General features: G+C 38.9%; 1 protein-coding gene across 1 annotated transcript in view; it reads right to left on the bottom strand.

The window, feature by feature from the left end:
• The window catches only part of PCMTD1 (protein-L-isoaspartate (D-aspartate) O-methyltransferase domain containing 1), an 85,775-nt gene that overhangs the window by 6,907 nt on the left and 55,905 nt on the right, over window positions 1-22,963 (bottom strand). The window contains exons 4-5 of the mRNA XM_003793704.3: window positions 13,870-14,041; window positions 10,430-10,553 (exon numbers count right to left, since the gene is read on the bottom strand). Of these exons, the coding sequence (XP_003793752.1) occupies window positions 10,430-10,553; window positions 13,870-14,041 (296 nt within the window). The remainder of the gene's footprint in view (window positions 1-10,429; window positions 10,554-13,869; window positions 14,042-22,963) is intronic.

Here is a 22,963-nt window from a genome sequence, read left to right as displayed (position 1 = left end):
TCCTAAGTCATTTTTATAAATTACTGTTGGTTGGTGATGACTTTTCTTTTCATTGTGGAATCTTTTAAGGATAGCCTCCTCCCGCTTCCTTATCTTTAGTTTTGCTTGCCATGGTTTTTCTTATGGTCAACCAAGATCTGAAGATATTAAATAGTTAAATTCCAGAAACAAACAATTTATAAGTTTAAAGTGTGATTAAACTTTATGCTATCTGGCTGTGGACATGAATCATCTCTTTGTCACCCATATCCACACAGTTTATGCCATCCACCTCTTACTCGCTTAGTAGCTGTCTTGGTTAAAGAACCATGAACCACACAGTTTATGCCAACCACTTCTTACTTAGTAGCTTTCTATGTGTTATCACATGGAAAAAAAAATAGTATACATTAGCTTCAGTACTATCTGCAGGTTCAGGCATCCATTTGGGGGGGAGGGGTGTCTTGGAACATATCTCCCAAGGATAAAAGGGACTACTGTATACATGAAAAAGAGAGTCAATAATATAATAAACCTCCATATGACTGATAATCTACCTTCTTAATAATTATTACTCATCTTATTTCATCAACAGCCCATCCTTTGTCCATCCCCAACCCAGATTATTTTGATGAAAACTTTAGACATATTATTTCATCTGTAAATATGGAGTATTTCAGAAGTATGATTTTTTTTTAATTTAGACTTTTCCTCCCCTCCCCCTGATTTTTTTTCCTATTTGACACTGACAGTTATAAATGCTATTCAGCCCAACCAGTGACAGCCTTATCAGCCACTTAGATCTATTTGTGCTGGCACCCTCAAAATAAGGGAGAAAGGAAAGTGCTTACTGAGAGCATATTATCCATCCGTTTCATGAATTATGTTGTTATGAAGTCATATTTACAACCAAGACTCTTCTAAAGGAAACTAAATTAGGAAAATTGTTAGATAAAAAAACAAATGGCTACTGATAGAATTTTGAAGATTTTAAGGGTGTCAGTTACAAAGTACAAAAGTCAGGCTCGGTGCCTATGGCTCAACTGGCTAAGGCGCCAGCCACATACACCTGAGCTGGTGGGTTCAAATCCAGCCCGGACCCGCCAAACAACAATGACGGCTGCAACCAAAAAAGAGCTGGGCATTGTGGCGGGCACCTGTAGTCCCAGCTACTTGGGAGGCTGAGGCAGGAGAATCGCTTGATCCCAGGAGTTGGAGGTTGCTGTGAGCTGTGATGCCACGGTACTCTACCCAGGGCACCAGCTTGAGGCTCTGTCTCCAAAAAAAGGAAAAAAAAAAGTACAAAAGTTGAACAGCTGGTGCCCAGCTGTTTAACTGTGAGGGGATTCTATACGTGTGCTTGTATAAGACATGCAGGATGCCAAAGTGAAGCTGTGTCCAAAAATGTTTTTCTATTACTTATTTTTTATTGCTTTCTGTCTAGTTAGGACAAAGTTGCTGTAAATAATCTATAATTCTAATGTTTAAAAAATAGGAGAAAATAGTTTTACTTTGTTATTATTGCTGCTTTCAACCCGAAGTTTAAGTAGGAACCCAATGACTATAGTCCAGTCTAGAATACAGCAAAAATGTGGTATAAATAGTATATAAAGAATTAAGATGGTCCCCAACTAATAATGATTCCACTTTGGATCCTTCAACTTCACAGTGTGTTTACTGGGAGGTAACCCCACTTTAAGTCCAGGAAATCCTTACGTCTCACAATGGAGTTATGGTTTCTACTGAAAGAGTATTTTAAAGACCTAAATAGAACCAGAGTTATGTCAGGAACCACCTGTTGTGCTGAAAGGACCATTGCTTGTGGCTTGGTGGCTGTGGAGTGGAAGGAGTTTTCAAGGACTGACTCCCCAGCCGCTGCCCGGCTGAATTTTGCTGGAGGTTGGTTTTGGGTTTTGTCTTCTCCCACCGGCTTTGCTGTCTCCAGCTCCAAATGCATGTCTGACTGTCAGGGAAGAATGGCCTTTGACCTTTCCATTTTGGCATTTGCATCTGGACAGGTAAGTGCTGTTTGAAGGTACTGCACAGTGGAGACTCCTCTCTCCACTGGGGATTTCTCTTAGAGTCCCACTTGGGCTGCAGGCCTTGGCCACGTGGGAGGGCAGGACCTCTGGGTTCCTCCCTCCATTCTTCACCCCTTTTGACTCCCTCATCTATTTATCTTCAGTTTCTTCCTTCTCTAAGAAAGATAAAGTGAAGCCAGAGGACATGGTCTCTCCTTCACATACCGGGCAAGGTACAATTTGATTGGGGTTCTCCCTTTTTCCTAGCAGGGCAATTTCCTCTGAGACAGATTCTTATAGGAGGAATAAATGAAGACAAGCAACCCACTGGATTAATGTAGATTTATAACCCTTTCTCCACTTCTGATTTATACAATTGGAAGCAGAATGACTAACCCTGCCTACCAGGATGACCCAAATGTATGACTGATCTATTTGAATCTATTTTCATTACATACCATCCTACATGGGCAGATGTCCAGAGTTTGCTTAATATACTGCTAGCCTCTGAGGAGTGTGGCATTGTCCTGGAGAAGGCATGAGAAGAGGCTTTTACATTCACAAGATCCAAACAACCAGGTGAAAACTGGAGCCAACTCAGCTGTCCCAACACAAGACGGAGGTAAAATACAACATTTTCGAGATTGCATTCTGGCTGGGCATAAGAAGGGGTCTCTAAAGTTAAAAGCCTGAACAAGGCTTAGGAAATGAGGCAGGAAATAAATGAAAATCCATCAGCCTCCCTAGAAAAGATTGCAGAGGCTCATCGGAAGTATACTGACATAGATCCAGAAAATCCTTATAATTTGAGATGAATTAACATGACCTTTATTAGCCAAAACAGGCCTGATATCCAGCAAAAGTTACAGAAGTTAGAAGGGGTTCTCACTTTCCTCCTATCTCATTTAGTTGATGTAACTTACAAGATCTTTGGGAGCTGGCTAAAGAACAACAGACAAAGCTACTGGCAGTGGTTATGACCAAAAACTCTAGGGGGTCCCCTAGACAGGGAACAGTGCCCTCAAAAGGAAAAACTTTCTTAAAGAGAAACTAATGTGCTACTGCAAGGAAGAGGGCCACTGGAAGAAGAACTGCCCTAAGTGACAGCACTCACCACAATGCCTGGCTATTTTTTTTTTTTTTTGGCAAGGAGGGTTAAGGGGGCTGGGTTTGAACCCGCCACCTCCGGTATATGGAGCCAGTGCCCTACCCCTTTGAGCCACAGGAGTGGCCCCATGCTCAGCTATTTTTTGTTGCAGTTGTCACTGTTGTTTAGCTGGCCTGGGCCAGGTTACAGAACCTGCCAACCTCAGTATATGTGACTGGCACTGTAACCACTGTGCTACGGGCGCTGAGCCCATTTTGGATGGTTTTATACAGTGAATACAGCCTCATGTGGCCGGGCTTCACTTGCACAGAATTATTCAAACAGTAATCCAGAGCTCCCCTATATTCTTAAGGAACAAACCAAACCCTCCCAGAGATTCACAACCATTCCCAAAGGAAGGAACACACGGAGAGGGCGTTTCCCAGGGGAAAACTGGCAGGTAGATTTTACCATGATGCTGAGTCCCTGGGAATTGTTGGTACTTGCTGACCTTTGTTGACATTTTTCAGGATGGGTTGAAGTTTAACCCACCAAGACTGAATGAGCATCAGAAGTCACCAAGGCTCTTTTTAAGAAAATTATGCCTAAATTTGGACTTTTATCAACTCTTCAAAGTGATAAAGGAGCAGCTTTTATTGCCACAATCACCTGAGAAATCAAGGATTTTGGACATTGATTAGAAATTGCATTCACCACGGAGACCTCAATCTCCAGGTAAAACTGAACGAATGAATAGGACTTTAAAAAGGACTCTCTCCGGCTAGGTGTGGTGGCTCATGCCTGTACTCCGGCTGAGGCAGGTGGATTGCTTGGGCTCACGAGTTCATGACCAGCTTGCACAAAAGCGAGACCCCATCTCTACTAAAAATAGAAAAACTGAAACAAGAGAATTGAGCTTGAGCCCGAGTTGGAGGTTGCTGTGAGCTATGACGCCACGGTACTCTACCCAGGGTGCCAGCTTGAGACTGTCTCAAAACAAAACGAAAAATAAATAAATAAAAAGGTCTCTCTCCAAAATTTATCAAGAAACCAATTTAAATTGGGACAAAGCATTATTCCTTGGCCTGTTGAGAATTCAGGGGGCCCCTAAAAGTAGGGTGGCACTTAGCTACTTTGAAATATTATATAGAAGACCATTCCTAAAAGCTTCCATACAGGACTCCTCCAGTGATTGTCTGCCCCAAGAGATGGAGGCTCGCTCATATGTAAAACAACTCGGTAATATGCTGACCAGTATTTCTAAGTTTGCTTCCAACAAGCTCTAGTTTCTGATGGACATGCCCCCATGTTCCATAGAGCCAGGAGGCTAGGTGCTGCTAAAAACCTGGAGAAACCAACTACCTGAAGACCAACTGAAGCCACAGTGGGTTAGCCCATTTCAGGTGTTTCTGACGACATATTCGTCACTTAAACTTGCAGGGGTTAAGCCGTGGCACACTCAAATAAAAGAAGCATCCCTATTGACGCACCACGTCAGAGTTCATCATCTTCATGAAGACTGAAGGCCCAGCAGGCTTGTGACCTCCAGAAGACCTGAAGATTCTCTTCCACAGGAAAAGGGATAAGTAGCATGAAGTTAAATGTTCTCTACAGTTCATATGCTCTTTGGAGACTTCTGTTGGCCTGGCGAGAAAACTCTTTAGTCAGAATTTCTCAAGCTATTACATCCTCTGCTAACTTGTCTTGCTGTTGGGTTTGTCATTCCAAACCTCGTGCAGCACAAGACTTTTCTGACCCTATAGTTGTCCCGTATACAATTTCACTAATGTAGCTTGGTGCCTGTACCTCAGCAGCTAGGGCACCATCCACATACACCAGGGTTGGCAGGTTCAAACCCAGCCCGGGCCTGCCAAACAACAATGATGACTACAACAATAAAAAAATAGCCAAGCCAGGCATTGTGGTGGGCACTTGCCTACTTAGGAAGCTGAGGCAAGAGAATCACTTAAGCCCAAGGGTTTGAGGTAGACACCACGACACTCTATCAAGGGCAACATAGTGAGACACTGTCTCAAAACAAAACAATCAAAAAAACAATTTCACTAATGTGCCCTCCTATACACTGAACTGACAAAAGCCTGTTTCCTGAGTCACCTACAGGGTATTACTAATTCCACACTCAGAAGACCCAGGCTTCTTTCTTAGAGAGTCCATCATCAGATATTATGTACTAAGTGATGCAGGGAACCCACACTCTCACAAGTGTACGTTCTTTTGGGCAATGGATCTGAATTAACCACCAATTCTGCACCATCCTTTCTAGATTATCTTACAAAAAATGTTTTAACCATTTTAACACAGATTATGGAACCCCTATTTGTGCCAACAAAGAATATATCCCCAAAGCTTTGGGAAACTGAAAGCTTGTCAACTTCCAGGAGGACAAAATAAACGCCCTCATACAAAACATGATTTAAAAATCTGACCCTGATGTTGCCCACAAATAATTCTATGAACCTTCAGATGGAAGCAGGTACTCTGTGTGCACCCCTTGGATATATCTTTGTCTATAGAGGAAAAGAGGAACCTCTTGGCTTATGATCGTTTAAACAGCTGGGCAAAGGGGGGGGGGGGCACTTGTTTGCTAGGATTTCTAACCATCCCTTTCTCAGTCCAGAACAGGTTTGACTGGTTCCCTAAAAGTGCTTTCAAGAGTAACTCAGGGAATTTTAGATGGAGATTCCATCTGGCAAACCCCAAACAGTATCTTCCTGAGGTATCCCAGATGGGGATGGCTATTTTGGGGGGTACACCCTACTTCCCATTTCATTGCATATTGCTAATGTTGATAATATTGCTTCGCAACCTATCCATAACTTTAAAAATCAATTGTTAATGAGACTGCATTAGCAATAACTGCACAACAGAAATCCTTAAACTCTTTAGCTCAAGTAGTTCTTGATAATCACTTGGCTCTTGACTATATTCCAGCAGAACAAGGAGGTGTGTCAATTATAGCCAACTCTTCATGTTGTACTTATATAAATGCTTCCACAGAAGTAGAAACACACATTGATAAAATCAGACAATGAGCTTTATGGTTACAATAAGTTGACAGAAATGACCTAGAATTAGAAGACTGATTCTCAAACCTATTTTCATGGATTCATCAAAATGTTCGCTCTATTCTTTCTGGAATCTTAAAGCTTGAGCTTTCCCTCTTACTACTGATTTTCCTAATTTACTTTACAACCAATATATTAATTAAATGTGAATTACAATATTGTTTCAAAACAGCAAGCAGAAACATTCAGATAATGATACTAGAAACATTTGATCATTCACCTATAACTCAAGAAAACTTTCAACAACAGGTTCAAAACTTTCATTCCTTGAACTCTGACTTCACCATACTCCAGCAGGAAGTAACCAGAGCAATAGATGCCCAGATTCCCCAAGATTGAGGAATGAACAAAAAGGGGGCGGGAAATTATGACCAGTTTCATAACAAAATTTAACAATTCTCTAGTGTCTTAGCTCCCTCATATTCCAAAAACATTTCCAGTGTTCACATCAGAACGGAAGCAAGCAGGTAAGTGGCCCTGACAGGGATGGACAGTGAGTATTATCTCACCTCCAGTCGCCTCGCAATGGCAGTCTTAGAAAAAGGAGAGAAGAGACAGAGAGGTCTCAGCACAAACTGCTGAACAGAACTTTGTAATTTTCTGTACACCGATATAATTTGTTTGAGTTTTTCCCAGAAAATGGCAGAACCTCCTTGCAGCCCTAAAATAATCACAACACAGTACTCTACGAGAATGTCCAGAGAAAGTCAAGATAAGTGACACGCCACCACAGATTGTGACCAAGAGTCACTGAGCCTATGACAAGGCTGAAAGAATAAATAAGATTAACCTCCAGCTCAATACGATACTAAAATCCCCCCCGGGGAGGGATCTGCCCACCATTTTCTGTTCATGGAGCGTATGAATTAGCATGATTCCCCACTGCACTTGCGTGCCCTGCTCTCCACCCCAAACATACAAGGAGTAGACTCCCTCTACGCAGTATTCATATTCACCTCCAGAAAAACCCCTAACTCTGCTGATCTGGGAGGTGGAATTAAGGTATCCCGTCCCTTCCCTCAGTTGACACATCCTCTGAAATAAATCCTTTCCTCCCTGACAGTCCTCATTGTCTCAGAATTGGGTTCCTATGCAGCGAGCAATAGCGAACCCCACTTGTGAGTTCGTTAACAGAATTAGGGTTTCTACTGAATGAATATAAAGTCCAAACATCCTATATGGGACCACAGTTAAGCCAGGTTATGCTGTGCTGACAGCATTAAATGCATTTTTAACTTGGAATGTTTTCAACTTATGGTGGGTTTATCAGGGCGGAGCACCGCCATAAGCCAAAGGGTATCTACAGTGGGCTGAAAGTAGACTTTATGGAAATAATCACATGGTACATATGAATACAGGCGACAATCCTACGATTCTAGTACTGGGAAGAAATGCCCTGTACTTTTATGTGTCCCAGCACATACCCCATTTGACTAGACTGGAAGGAAGTTTAAATTTAACATAGTAACTTTAAATTTCAACACAGTAACTTTACACTTCTTTTCTTTGTTTTTTTATTTCCTTGCTTATTTTTTATTTTTATTTGTTTGCTTTTTGTTGATGTTGTTGAGACAGAGTTCTATCCTATGCCCTGAGCAGAGTGCAATGGCCTCACAGCTCACTGCAACCTCAGACTCAGGCTGTGGGCATCCCGCTGTCTCAGCCTCTGGAAGCTGCTGAGACTACAGGCGCTCGCTTGTGGGCCCAGCTGGGTTCTTCCATTTTTTTTGGAGTTGGGATCTCACTCAGGCAAGTTTCAAACTCCTGAGCTCAAGCAATTCTCCTTCCTCAGCCTCCCACAGTGCTGGGATTATAGGCGTGAGTCACTGTGCCTGATCTAACTTTACATTTCTTTTTTTTTTTTTAGACAGAGCCTCAAGCTGTCCCCCTAGGTAGAGTGCTGTGGCATCACAGCTCACAGCAACCTCCAACTCCTGGGCTCAAGCGAGTCTACTGCCTCAGCCTCCCAAGTAGCTGGGACCACAAGCAGCCGCCACAATGCCCGGCTATTTTTTGGTTGCAGCCATCATTGTTGTTTGGCGGGCCTGGGCTGGATTCGAACCTGCCACCTTGGGTGTATGTGGCTAGCGCCTTAGCTGCTTGAGCCACAGGCACCGAGCCATAACTTCACATTTCTAATAAATAAGTCTCCCTTTTGATAATCTTTTGTTTTTCATAATTCTTATTTTTAATTTTCTTGCTTTATACAGATTTTTTTTATATACACTGATTAAAATCCTTTTAGTAGGTAACCAAAGTATATGTCACCAAGTATATTTGCAAAATAGGGTTGATAACATTTTCTGAATTAGGAAAGCTTCAAAACTCTTTAGAGCTGAGTCCTTAATTTCTTTCTAAATAAGATCAAACTAAGAGCATGGAGTCAGAACTTATGAATCTCATGGGATTTTTTTACTGTTGCATATAACTGAATTGATTTAAGTCTAATTTAGTATGTAGAGACAAGCCATATTCTCCTACCTATTCTGCTTCGTAACAAAACTGACATTTCAGTATCTGAGCTCTCTGACCTCCAACTCCATCTCTTCATTTGGTAAGAACTTAAGCAGAGAAAAACAGGTACAATTTACTGACTTTCTCAAACTTCAAAATCACTTTTTATCAAGCAATTATTAATATGCCAGGCACTATACCAAACACTTTACAAATATTACTTCATATAATTTTCAAAAACACCCACAAAGGTCCCAAAGTCACACAGCTCAAAAGAGGGTAAAACAAACACTAAAAATAAAATTAAGTCTCTTAATTTATTATTATAAATTTAAGTCGTCTCTCATTATGAAATAAACTGACTTAAAAAGAAAACTTGGAGGTTCAGTTTTGGTAAAGAATTTTACTTAATGGTTATGATATATGCAAAAGCAATTACTACTACTTTCTCGTCTTCTTTCTCAAAGTCTCATTAGCCCCATGATCACTCCCGCCTTGAAACTTTTTCTTTTTTTTTTTAAGAGGCAGAGTCTCACTATGTCACCCTCAGTAGAGTGTCGTGACATTGCAGCTCGCAGCAACCTCCAACTCTTGGGCTTAAGAGATTCTCTTGCCTGAGCCTCCCAAGCAGCTGGGACTATAGGCGCCTGCCACAACACCTGGCTATTTTTTGGCTGCAGTAGTCATTGGTGTTTAACAGGCCCAGCCAGGCTCGAACCCACCGCCTCAGTGTATGTGGTCGGCGCCCTACTCACTGAGCTATGGGTGCTGAGCCCCTCCTTGAAACTTTTATTTTTTGATTTTAAGTACCTTGTACACCCTGGTTTCCCTACCTTCACCTCTGGACCCTCAATCACCCATCTGTCTTCCTCTGTTGTATCTCTAAATTTGTTTGGTGGACCACAGGTCCAAATCCAGTATCTCTTCTTTATCCACTCTGTCCTTAATTGGTCTCATCCATTCTCACCTAATCATAAATCAAAATACGATTTTTATGTAAAGAGTTCTCAATTTATACCTCCCTCACACAGCACATTTGCACACACTTGCTATTTATATACTAACAGACAAGTCAAACTTAGCCAAAAGAAAATGCGCAATCTTTTTACACCTATTACCAGATTATTCCATCCCTAGTCTTCCTAACAACAGCTAGCCTCAAGGAAAAAGATTCCTCTTTTACCTTCACCCACATTCCCCACATAGACTGCTATTTTTCTGCTTTCAAGTAACTCTATCCACATCATCATCAAATCTCTCCTTGCATGTAAGAAAAGCCTCATAACTGGCCTGTTTCTCTTTTAGTCCGGTTATAATCCATCCATAACAGCTCAGCACATGAGTTTCTACCACTCTGGACCTTATTTTTGGTCTGAGAATGACCAAGCTCTTTTTAGCTTCAAGCCTTTTGCATTCACTGTCTCTCTGGAAAATGCTGCCATATCTTGAGATGGTAGGTTCTTTTACATCACTCCACTCATAATTCAGATGTCACCTCAGCAGAAAGATCTTCCTTACCACTGTATCTTAGAGTAAATCCTCTCCCCCAAACCAGTTATTTTCTATTACATCACAAATTATAATTAATATATTTGGTTTGGGTTTGAACTGCCCCTTTTTTTTGTTTCCATGAAAGTAGCCAACAGTGTCTGGCACAATGGCTTTTTAAGAAAAGCTGAATAAATCCATTAATATCTTATTGCATAGTTATTTACTTCTTCATTATTATATAGTCTTAAATCCCAAGCATATGTGAACACCATGAATGACAACTCAATTAGAATGTATGAAGAGCAACTTACGGAGTCCCACAGAATCTGGTTTGCCATTATCATTCTTACTTGGTTGCACAAGTGGAGCAAATGAAACAGCAAGGATATTTTTACTTTCCCAAGTGTTTTGTCCAGTTCGCATAATCTGTGTTAACTATTTAGAAAAAAAATAAAAAAGAACAGCTTACTTAATCTTGGCAATGTGATTATCACTTAACAGTCAAAATTTTGTTTTGAGGAAAGAACAGCCAATGAGCTATATAATTGCTTTAGCATGCAACCAAATTACTTCCATGTACATATTTACCATAAATTTATATAAAAGGAATTAAAATATTTGCGTTAAGATAAACATTTCCTGGCTTGGTGCCCATAGCACAGTGGTTATGGCGCCAGCCACATACACTGAGGCTGGCAGGTCCGGGACCAGCTGGGCAACAATGACAATTGCAACAGAAAAATAGCTGGGCTGTGGTGGACGCCTGTGGTCCCAAGTACTTGGGAGGCTGAGGCAAAAGAATCGCTTAAGCCCAGGAGTTTGAGGTTGCTGTGAGCTGTGAAGCCACAGCACTCTACCAAGGGCAACATAGTGAGACTCTTGTCTCAAAAAAAAAAAAAAAAAAAAAGATAAACATTTCCAAGCAAATGAGATATGAGATACCCAAATATAACCAAGAGAGTCTGCTGTTAGATCTGAGGTCTGACAGCCTCCAGAGGTACCACCAAAATCCACACATGCCACTGTCTTTCAAAACGTTAACTCTGAGATCAACTCAGTATTTGGCTGAAGCACTGTATCAATAAAACTCTGTTTTGATTACTGAGCCAGTGAATTGACATCATGCTCTTCTATGATGGTAAAGAAATACAAATTCTAAATAGAAACCCAATTTGATATTTCACAAACACTGTTATAAAGGACTAGGAATTTTACCAACTGGACAAACAACAATCACTAGAGATAGATGAAAAATAATAAGCTTGGTATATAACTTGCTCAAGTTGAATTAATAACTTTAACTTCTACTATAAAAAGCAGACCATTATCAATTTATTTTTATAATAGTATAAAATAAAGGCTTAATAAAATACTGATAATGTTTATTTTAAAGTAAACATTTGAAAACATACTGTTAAAGGAAAATAGAAAAAGATTGTTTAACTAGGAGTTTAAACCTTGGAAGGATTTGAGTATAATTTTTCCAGGAATTTTTTTTTTTTTTTTTTTTTTTTGAGACAGAGTCTCACTTTGTCACCCTCAGTAGTATACTGTGGCATCATAGCTCACAGCAACCTCAAACTCCTGGGCTTAAGCAATTCTCTTACCTCAGCCTCCCAAGTAGCTAGGACTATAGGCACCCACCACAATGCCCAGCTATTTTTAGAGACAGGGGTCTCACTCACGCTCAGGCTGGTTTCAAACCTATGAGCTCATGCAATCATGCAACACCCCTCCCTCCGCCTCCTATATATATATATATATATATTTTTTTTTTTTTTTTTTTTAAAGAAACAGGGTCTCATTCTGTCACCCAGGCTGGAATGTAGTAGTGCAATCATAGTTCCTTGTAACCTTGAACTCCTGGGTTCAATCAGTCCTTCCTTCCTCAGGCTACGACTATACACATAAACCACCATGTCCAGCTAATTTTTTTAATTTTTTGTAGAAACAGTATATTGCTATCTTGAGCAGAGTGGTATTGAACTCCTGTCCTCATCTTCCTGTCTCAAGCTTCCAAAGTGCTGGGATTATAAGCATGAACCGCTGTGCCATGCCCTTAAGGAGTATTTTTATATTTAGCTTTTATAACTGATAAACAATTTGCTACAGAGGATAGCGCACAGTAATAAATCACTTAGCTGCAAAGACACACTGTGATGGTAAGGGACCAGCAAGATACATAAACTCCACAATTATGATGCCAGGTTCCATTCATCTTAGATAATCTACCTCCTATTAGACAAACTGCAAGATTTTTAAAGCATCTTAGATTAGGTTAATGTGAATATTAAAGATTTATTTTCTTGAAATATATTTTTATAAACCTTTAAAGTAATTTGCTTTTGAAAGTTTCATTAATTTTTTTTTTTTTTTTTTGAGACAGAGTCTCACTTTCTCACGCTTGGTAGAGTGCTGTGGCATCATAGCTCACAGCAACCTCAAACTCCTAGGCTTAAATGATTCTTTTGCCTCAGCCTCCTAAGTAGCTGAGACTACAGGTTCCCCCCACAACACCTGGCTATTTTTAGAGACAGGGTCTTGCTCTGATGCAGGCTGGTCTCAAACTTGTGAGCTCAGGTAATCCACCTGCCTTGGCCTCCCAAGTGCTGAGATTACAGGCATGAGCACAGCACCTGGCCTCACTAACTTTCTAAACAAATTACTGTTCATATTTTTTTAGGGGGGGGCAGAGTCTCACTTTGTCACCCTCAGCAGAATGCCACGGTATCATAGCTAACAGCAAACTCAAATTCTTAGTGCAAATGATCCTTTTCCCTCAGTGTCCTGAGTAGCTGGGACTATAGACCCCCACCAAGACTAGCTACTTTTAAAGACAGGGTCTTGATCTTGTCCAGGCTGGCCTCAAACTCCTGAGCTCAGGGGATTTACCTGCTTCAGGCTCCCAGAGTGCTAGGATTACAAGTGTGAGCCACCACACCAGCCCATCCATTTACTACAACTAATAATTCCAAACCGAGGTAAGAAAAAATAAATTTAATAATGCTAATAAATAGTTGAAGCATATTTTCAAGTGAGTATTAACAGTAAAGTACTAAATGAGGATTAAAATTTACTTATTTAGGCCAGGGTGGCTCATGCGTGCAAATCCTAGCACTTTGAAGGTCAAGGTAGGTGGATCACCTGAGCTCAGAAGTTCAAGACCAGCCAGAGTCAGAGCGAGATCTCATTTCTAAAAACAGCTGGGCATTGGGGCAGGTGCCTATAGTCCCAGCTACTTGGGAGGCTGAGGCAAGAGAATCGCTTAAGCAAGAGTTTGAGGTTGCTGCGAGCTGTGATGGCACAGCCCTCTACCAAAGGTGACAAACTGAGACTATGTCTCAAAAATATAAATTAAATTAAATTCACTTATCAATGAAGGGAAGCAGTTTAAAGCAAGCCACAAACAGGATTTCTTCTCAGTATGTTCAAAGACTGCTGAACTCTGGAAACTGAACAGCTGGTAGAGGTGATCACATCCAGGAGAACACCTCTGGGTGAGGAGCCCAGGAGGAAGCAGCTTGCTGAACACCGTAAGTGGGAGAACTCAAGCAGAAGCCAGGTCTTCTCTTACCACAGCATTAGGGATCTTTAAAAAAGTCGATTTTGAGTTTTTCCTATATAGACAGATAACTCTACAAAGAATATTTCTTTAAAAATTGCAATCTGCCTTTCACTAAATAACGTCACCCATTCTTTAACAAATGTGTTTGTTAGAAATGCCTTTAAGGGAAAGCACAGGGGAAGCTACCTGGTCCTCTATAGGCATGACTAGTATGCCTCCAACTTTTAGCAATATTTTCATGTAGTTTTCATGGTCTTTCTGGACTCCGGCTCCACAATAAATTCGATCATATTGATGACTATCAGATGCTATCTGGAGGCAATTACCAACCACAAACGCTGGTTCACAGAACTCAAATCTGCATGGAAAAACAAATATACTTTAATTCATTTAAACAAAACAGTCGATCCAAAAAATCCTTTGAAATAATGAAGTTCCCAGTATTATATGGATAAAATGACTGTATGTTTTATTTTAAAAAGTATCTATTACATTTAACCTAATCAAACATATCATTTTACTATGAATGATATAGGATACATGTTTTCAAAATGTTATCCTATTGAAACCTCACTTAAGGTTTAGGAAATGAATATAATAAACCATCTATCATAAAACTAATCTCAGGATGTCCCCAAAATGACACATAATAATGATGAGAATGGTAAGGGTCAACAAACGAGAAAAAGCTCCATTTCTCACTGTCCTTTCAAAAAATAGTGGGGGACCAGAGGAAATGAGAAGGGCTCATGTAATACTCCTCCCAGTTTGATATTTTTGCTAAAGATAACGGTGGCAGATCTTTGTCAAAAAAGGATACCAGTGTCCTGACCACTGCAAGCACTAAGATCAAGGAAATGTTTCTAATGTATTTTGGCTGACAGCATTACAGTATTGGGACAAAAGAATCAATACTGTTTTTTCATACTGCTGCACTGGTCCCTATGATCTCTGTAAGCAATGAAAGGAGAGATTCGGTTTCAAAGCAAAGGTCTTATATCCCAGCTGCTGGTTCCTGATTACAGTGTTGCTTTGTGGTACACAGAGTTATGGTTTACAAGCTATCCTATTTAAATTTCTACTTTATTCCTTAAAATTTGATTTAAAAGGCTCAGCGCCTGTGGCTCAAGTGGCTAAGGCGTCAGCCACATACACCTAAGGTTGCGGGTTCGAATCCTCAGCCCGGGCCCGCCAAACAACAATGATGGCTGCAACCAAAAAATAGCCGGGCGTTGTGGTGGGCGCCTGTGGTCCCAGCTACTTGGGAGGCTGAGTCAGGAGACTCGCTTGAGCCCAGGAGTTGGAGATTGCTGTGAGCAGTGAAGCCATGGCACTCTACCCAGGGGGACAGCTTGAGGCTTTGTCTCAAAAAAAAAAAAAAAAAAAAAAATTGATTTAAAAAATCCTTTCAGACTCATATAATACATAACACATAATTAAAACCCCAAAGCACTAATGAGACATGTAATCTTTTTAAATTAATTCATATCCTTTCACTTTGGATTAAATCTGATCACATAGCAAAAAGCAGGCTATTGTTTGAAGATGAAATAATTTACATTAAAAGCTTTGGCAGGCAGTGAAAAATGACAATGATTTGAACCACAACCTTTTTTACTTTGTAAAACATACCTTGTTTTTTGGTAAATAACAGGTAAATGACTTATTACACAGTAAGTTTCCATTAAAACACAGACATGTTATAAACAGACATTTAAAGAAGAGTTTACCAGAAATTGTACCCTGTTCTTAACGTTCTGTCTTCTTGGTGGAATGAGGTGAAAGGTGGGGTGGGGACAGCTGAGGGACCTGGGTGGATAAACGTGTGCACCCTGTATATCCTCCCCACACCAAGGCAGCCCCACTGTTTCCTTCATCGTAACTGCTACCTCACTGCTCCCACTCTCAATTCCAGGACTCTCTTCTGTCATCATGCTTTCCACTGCAAAGGCTGAGATCAAGCTCCAGGAGTGCCGCCTGGGGCTCTTTATGATGCTATGGTCAAACTGCCCTACCCGACTCATTTCCTGGCTCCGCCCCAACCTGTACATACTATGCTTCAGACAGACTGAATTATTTCCTTCTAATCTTTTGAAACCCTCTATCTGCGTATGTGCTGCTCCTTTGACTTGAATACCTTTTCTCTTTCTCCTTCTTCCTTTAATGCCTGCTATCCCTGTGAGACACAGTTCAAACAGCCGCTTCACAATGAGATCTTACTCGACTCTTTAAAAGTTATCTCATTCTTTCTACTTGTATAGCATACACACAAAAGTATAAGCTCACTGAAGTTAGAGGATACATTCAATTTATCTTTGATGCTCAAGACTGGCACAATCTGATTATCTAAAGTATGGTGCTGAAACATCATTTCTTGGCTTTTAATAATTAAATATTGTGGATCATATAGTTTAATCACTTCATGAAATTCACAGTAAGCGTTCCTTTAAAAAAAAAACTTAGGGCCAGGCTCAATGGCTTACACCTTCAATCCCAGCACTCTGGGAGGCCAAGGGAGGTAGACCTCCTGAGCTCAGGAGTTTAAAACTAGACTGAGCAAAAGTGAGACCCCCCCCCCCAATCTCTAAAAATAGCTGAGCATGATGGCAGGCACCTGTAGTCCTAGCAACTTGGGAGGCTGAGGCAAGATGATTACTTGGGCCCATTAAAGTGAGACTCAATCTCAAAAATAAAAATAAAAAGGCTGGGTGCAATGGCTCACGCCTATAATCCTAGCAAGAGGCCAATGCGGGTAGATTATCCGAGTTCATGTGTTCAAGACCAGCCTGAGCCAGAGCAAAACCTTGTCTCCAAAAATAGCCAGACATTGTGGCAGGCGCCTGTAGTCCCAGCTACTTGGGAGACTAAGGTAAGAGAATTGATCAAACCCAAGAGTTCTAGGTTGCTGTGAGCTCTGATGCCACGACACTCTACCGAGGGCAACACAGTGAGACTCTGTCTCAGATAAAAAAAAAAAATACAGGATGAAAGGAAACTCACCAACCTGAGGATCAAAGAAAGGCTCCCTAAGAAAAGACAAGCTATGATCTGAGAAGTAAGAGAGGACAATCTAGAGCCACACTGTCCACTACTAGCCACAGGAGGCTACTGGGCCCTTAAAATGTGGCTAGCTCAGACGTAGCTGTGCTATAAGTACACATGGAATTTTCAAAGAATACAAAACATCTCAATTTTTACAAGTGAACCATGTAAGAAACAGAAATGTTTTGTTTTAGGCTAGGCACCCATAGCTCAGTGGCTAAGGCACAAGCCACATACACCAGGGCTTGGGGGTTTAAACTCAGCCTGAGCCAGCTAAAACAATAACAACTATAACAAAAAATAGCCAGGCATTGTGGTGGGCACCTGTAGTCCTAGCTACTTGGGAGGCTGAGGCAGGAGAACTGTTTAAACCCGAGACTTTGAGGTTGCTATGAGCTGTGACGCCATGGCACTCTACCAAGGGCGACATAGTGAACCTGTATCAAAAAAAAAAAAAAAAAAAAAGAAAGAAATGCTCTGTCTTAACTTTCTACCTACCAATTTTAAATATGAACCCAAAATTGACAAGTTAAATACACTCATGACAAGAATCTCAGAGCTAGAAGAGAAACATGCCAAGAAATAAGGCTACAGAAAAAGTATTTATATATGGCACTCTCTACAGTAATATAACAGCTCGTGTTTTATTAAATTGGTTACTGTAATAACTTCAGTTTCATATTACAGAATACAAGATTTTTTTCCAACATGCCAATAAAAGCAAAATTCAAACAGAAGGGAAAAAAAGCAAGTCTTGTACTTAATGAATAACCAACTCTTCTATCACTGAAAAGCAGGCCCCCCACCCTCCCTACCCCACCCCTGCTTCCTGAAGATCTCAAATAAACCATCTTTACTATCCTAGTAAACAACTTGAAGGTTTCCTTTCTAATGGAAAGCAGAAGTATAAACACTTCTATACAAGGAGAATTACAATGAATAATTGCAGAGGAAAATCAGATCTCTAAATTAATAAATAATTTCTATGCTGGAATACATACTTCTAACAAAAGCATATAGGATCTTTACATTTTTATTTAATATATGAAAAGTGATTCCCTTTACCAGAATACTCAAATTTGAAAGCCTACTAAAATTTGAGACAATATTCCAAAAGAACTTTATTATCATTTTTTTATGTTATTTCTAAATTTAAAAAATAGCAAAAATTGGGCAGCGCCTATGTCTCAAAAGGGTAAGGCACTAGTCCCAAATGGTGGAGGTGGCAGGTTCAAACCCAGCCCCAGCCAAAAACTGCGAAAAAACCCCAAAATTGAAGAACAAAATTTTAGAGGTAAAATATAATGTTTTTACATGCTGGCACTAAGACATCTAGAACACAGTAGAGAACTCATATGCCAAACATACTATAAGAAAACTGTTGGCCGGGCGCAGTGGCTCACATCTGTAATCCAGACATTCTGGGAGGCCAAAGTGGGTGGATTGTTTGAGCTCAGAAGTTCAAGACCAACCTGAGCAAGAGCAAGACCCCATCTCTAAAAATAGCCAGGCATTGTGGTGGGCACCTGTAGTCCCAGCTACCTGGGAAGCTGAGGTAAGAGAATCGCTTGAGCCCAAGAGTTTGAGGTTGTTGCAAGCTATGATGCCACCATGCTCTACCAAAGGTGACAAAGTAAAACTCAGTCTCAAAAAAACAAACAAACAAAACAAAACCTGTGACACTGTCATTTAGACAGAAAAATGTCTAGAGATAGTGCCCGATCTGGGTACTATTTTATTACTTTTATAAGTATGGCTTAACCTTTTCCACCCATTACCCATTACATAGAACTTCACAATCAGTTCTTCAAATGTATATTCTTAATTTTTCATCTATAAAAGTATTATGGATTAATTTTCCTAATAAAATACTTATATACAAGCTCTGGCATTTCTGACTCAGTATGGCGTTGCAAAGCTTAGACATTTTGTATTCCGATACTAGTATTATGGCTTACATTTATAACAGCATCCACATAAATAAATTCATACCAATCAGGTTACAGAATGACCAAAATTCCACTGTAATTTTTTTTTTTAATCTTTAGGTTAATGTGTATTGATATGCTCATTTGTAAGCATGAATGACTGACTGATTCAAGACATGCATGGTGGCGATGAAACAGAGTAAATTACAACTTTTTCTTCCTTAGGCTTTGAGTATCATCTTACCTAAGTTTCCACCAAGTTATGGAGGTAAAGGACATATTTTAAACCACAAATATAATTTCTGCATAATTTGGAAAACTGTAGCAATAAACTAACCAGAAGTTCTTAGTTTACCAAAAAATAGTACTACCCTATTTATAAATTTACACACATAAAGCAAGTTAATAAAAGAGAAAATCTGAATTCTACCTTTCACATCAACTACACAATGGAATCGAAGGAGGAAAAATAAAAATGCAAGAAATCTACCAAAATGGTATTTCATATGTGGTTAGGACTTATAAGAGAATGGTTCAGGTGTTCTTTCCCTAATTTTTATTACTGATTTAAGAGTTTATTAAATGTAAATAAAATGAAAAGTAGCAATCATCTTTATTCTTTGAAGAATTTCCCAGACAAAATTTTCCAGACAGAGATGACTCACAGTCCTAAATTATATTACCAAAAAATATGTTACTACAGAAAAAAAAAAAAATTCAATATGAATAATAACCACAAATTCATTCTAGATTTATAATCACCTATTGATTTAAATTTGAAAATCTAATGAATATTCTTTCAACTCCCTTCCGCAGGCAAAGAAAAATAATTGACATACTTCAACTAAAATGTTCACTGAAAATCATTTAGGGCAAAGAACAGAGCACATAGATATCTTGGTGTAGAACATGAACACTTGCCCAAAATAACACCAAGATTCTAATCACTTACCTCAGACGTGGTTTTCTTTATAGGCGCATGTTGGAACATCTTCATCTGGAGATGGTGATTTCCTTCACAGCAGGGACCTTGCCAACTTGCCCACATAATTCTTTTGATAAGCTGCTAGGAGATCAGGGTGACCTAGCCTTGCCCTGTAGCTTCCCTCTTAGACGGATAGTCTAGGTCTAGGAGCTGACTGAGAGTAGAAAAAACAACATTCCCCTTCAATACACTGTTGGATTGGGGGCTAACAGTTTGCACACCTAGTTTATCATGTGCCACAGGACACTGTCACTGAAATTTTAGACAATTATTCCAATGGAATAAAGAAATTTCAAGGATGTAGAAAAAAATCCTACCTTGTTCTCACACCTCATCCAAAACAACCTGCCAAATGAATCACAAAAACTTCTTTTTTGTAACACATTTTGTCAAAATACACATTTTGAGTTTTAAGAGCTATTGACTACTTTGTTAAAACAAGAGAAAACTTCAGACCTTTCTATTGGGAAGCATACCAAGGAAAATTAAACTCTTAACACTCAAATATGCTTTTATCATTCAAAGACTCTTACAACCAATAATTAAGCTACTGAATTAAAATGTAAAAAAAAAACAAAACAAAACTTTACCTTTTCAATCGTTTTCCCTTCTAAATGCATCAAACTCATCTCAGAATAATTAAAGCATTATTCACAGCAATGTGTTGAGTGTAAACAGAATAATTTTTCATTGAATAAAGCATTAAAGAAATCCCTAAGACCAAACAATCTCTAAACATTTTAGTCGTATAGAAAATATTACACTAGGAAGTTCTATAGAGGTGAACTTTTGTGTATTTCAACAATTTCTTCTATTACAAATGTGTTTGAAGTCAGTAAACTTTTCCCCATGCCATTTTTAACATTAAAATACAGGAGAACCTTTGATCTTGTACATTCAGCTTAAAAAGAAAAAAAAAATACAGGAGAACCTCCACAGTTCACCATTTCCCTACAATGACCACCTCCTAAGCACACCTAATTTTTATAGATCAGCCACGCACTACATGTACTCAAGGGAAGTTCCTTATGTTGACCATTTCCATATGTTGATCAGTATGTTACAAAAACTTGGGTAGTCAACTCAGAGGTTTTACTATTTATAACGAGATGGCCCTGAAAACTATTTTCAAAGATTATTTTGTCCAAACATTTGAATTTTGTCATAATTAAATGTTTGAAATCTGTAACAGCTGTATAAAATTACTTATGAACATCATTAGCATTATAGAAATGAAAATCCCCAAATATCTGAGAAATATTCTGAAATAATGTTGAATATAAAATTAATTATATAAATAGCAAAATTACTTCAAGTATGCCATAATTCTCTTAAAGATGAAGTGATAAAAGTTGACAATATAGAAGCATCTAATTTTCAAATGCAATTCATCTGAAAAATGAACACATAATTTAAAATAAAGTTAGGATACTAAAAACTGCCACAAATCAATTAAATCTTCTAAAATACAAAAGACTATTTTAACTGTACATTTAAAACTTACACTTCAACTAAATTTGAAGAATACATGGAACTTCTCCCATCCATCCCTGCTCAAATAAAAATTCATGCCATAGCTAAGTTTCATGAATGAGACTTGATGAAGAGTAAGTGTAAATATAAATGCTATAGTACATTTAACCACATTAACATCATTCCTCAATTCTATTCTGAAGGAAATAAATGATGAAAATAAAAGTGCTGATTCAACTTTCTTATCTGAGACTAAGTTTCTGGGCTATAATTCATTGGTAGCAGCTCACTGCCACGAAGAAATATGAGAATAAGTCAATGGTTTCACCATCATATCCTAACCAGGACTAAGTAAAAAAGTTTCCCCAACTCAGGCTGTGACTTTTTTTGTCTCACCCTCTGTTTTCCAATCTGGGAAATGTGAACAGTAATAATGTCTCTAGAATACTGGATAAAGCATTTAGAACAATTAGCAGCACTTAATGAGCAGCCAATGTATAACAGGCACTTTTTTTTTATCATCTCATTATTGTTTTCATTAGGATTATGCGTATCATGACTTATTTGTATGGAAACCATATAGAGACAATGGTATTATTCCATTCATACAGAATGAAAAATCCCCCATAACTCAAACTACACCACACTCTTTTAGCTACTGATACTACAATATTCCAAAGTCATAGCTATAGTCACATTGGAAGAGAGGGCTATAGATCTATGAACCTATAAAGAAATGGCCCTCTCCAAAGTAAGCAACCTAGGAAGCCAAGTCAACTACACGTATATACACATATTACATAAATGCATTTAAGTAGCTATAAATAAATGCTATGCTAATCACCAATTCATTTTCAAAGTATTTATAGAGTAAATGTTTACAATTCAAGCTCCTTTTACTAACATACTATTCATATAACTACAGCTGATAAGATCTTACTATACATGCACAAATACTGATTCATATAGTTCAACCTTCCCTAACCTCCTTCCCTCACAAAAGTCAGGGCCTTTAAAACATTGGCAAATCTAAAGCCCAAAGATTATCCAGCAAAAAAAAGAGGTTTCAGAGAGTGTGTGTCAAGAGTAGAACACAGGTCAGCAAACTATGGACAGCAAGCCAAATCCAGTCTAAAGTTGGTTTTTGTAAACAAAGTGTTACTGGAACACCCCCACGCCCACGCATTTCATGGTGTCTATGGTTGCTTTTACTCTATAAGCACAAAATTAGGTGGTTGCAAGAAAGACTTGTTAGCCCCAAAAGCCTAAAAGATTCAGGCTATCCCCTATTTGCAGGAAAAGTCTCCCAATGTTTTAGGGGACTCTTGAAATCAGATCATTTTTATAAGAGAATTACAGTAAATATGAGAATACCATAAGGGGTCCCCCTTCCCTCTCATCTCCAAGTACAGTAAATTCAGAGTAGATTTTCCAAATTATTTTATTTGCTGATACAGTACTATATAGAAAGTTTAAAAGTAAAATATATTATTATATATTATAATAAAATCCTTTTTTAAAAAGAATTACTATTTTCAAGACACAGGAACTATGCTTTATATAATAAAAAACCTTCATTAAAAAGGTGGTCTTCCTTCACACTCATATATTTTAGTGCTAATTAGCTTGTAGATTCCCCTCTATCATTTTTGGGAGCTCATTATGATTTCAAAGGTGTAAGAAAACTTTAAAAAATGCAATGTAAATCATAAGTGACAAGACAAAACTCTGTTAAAAAGGACCTGATAAGGCAACGCCTGTGGCTCAGTGAGTAGAGCACTGGCCCCATATACCAAGGGTGGTGGGATCAAAACCCAGCCAGCCAAACTACAAAAAAAAAAAAAAAAAAAAG

The sequence above is a fragment of the Otolemur garnettii genome, unplaced genomic scaffold, assembly GCF_000181295.1.
Source record: "Otolemur garnettii isolate 467f Iridium unplaced genomic scaffold, OtoGar3 scaffold00071, whole genome shotgun sequence".
Taxonomy (NCBI): domain Eukaryota; kingdom Metazoa; phylum Chordata; class Mammalia; order Primates; family Galagidae; genus Otolemur; species Otolemur garnettii.
Note: the sequence above shows the minus strand (reverse complement) of the source record. Positions and strands in the feature narration are given on the sequence as shown.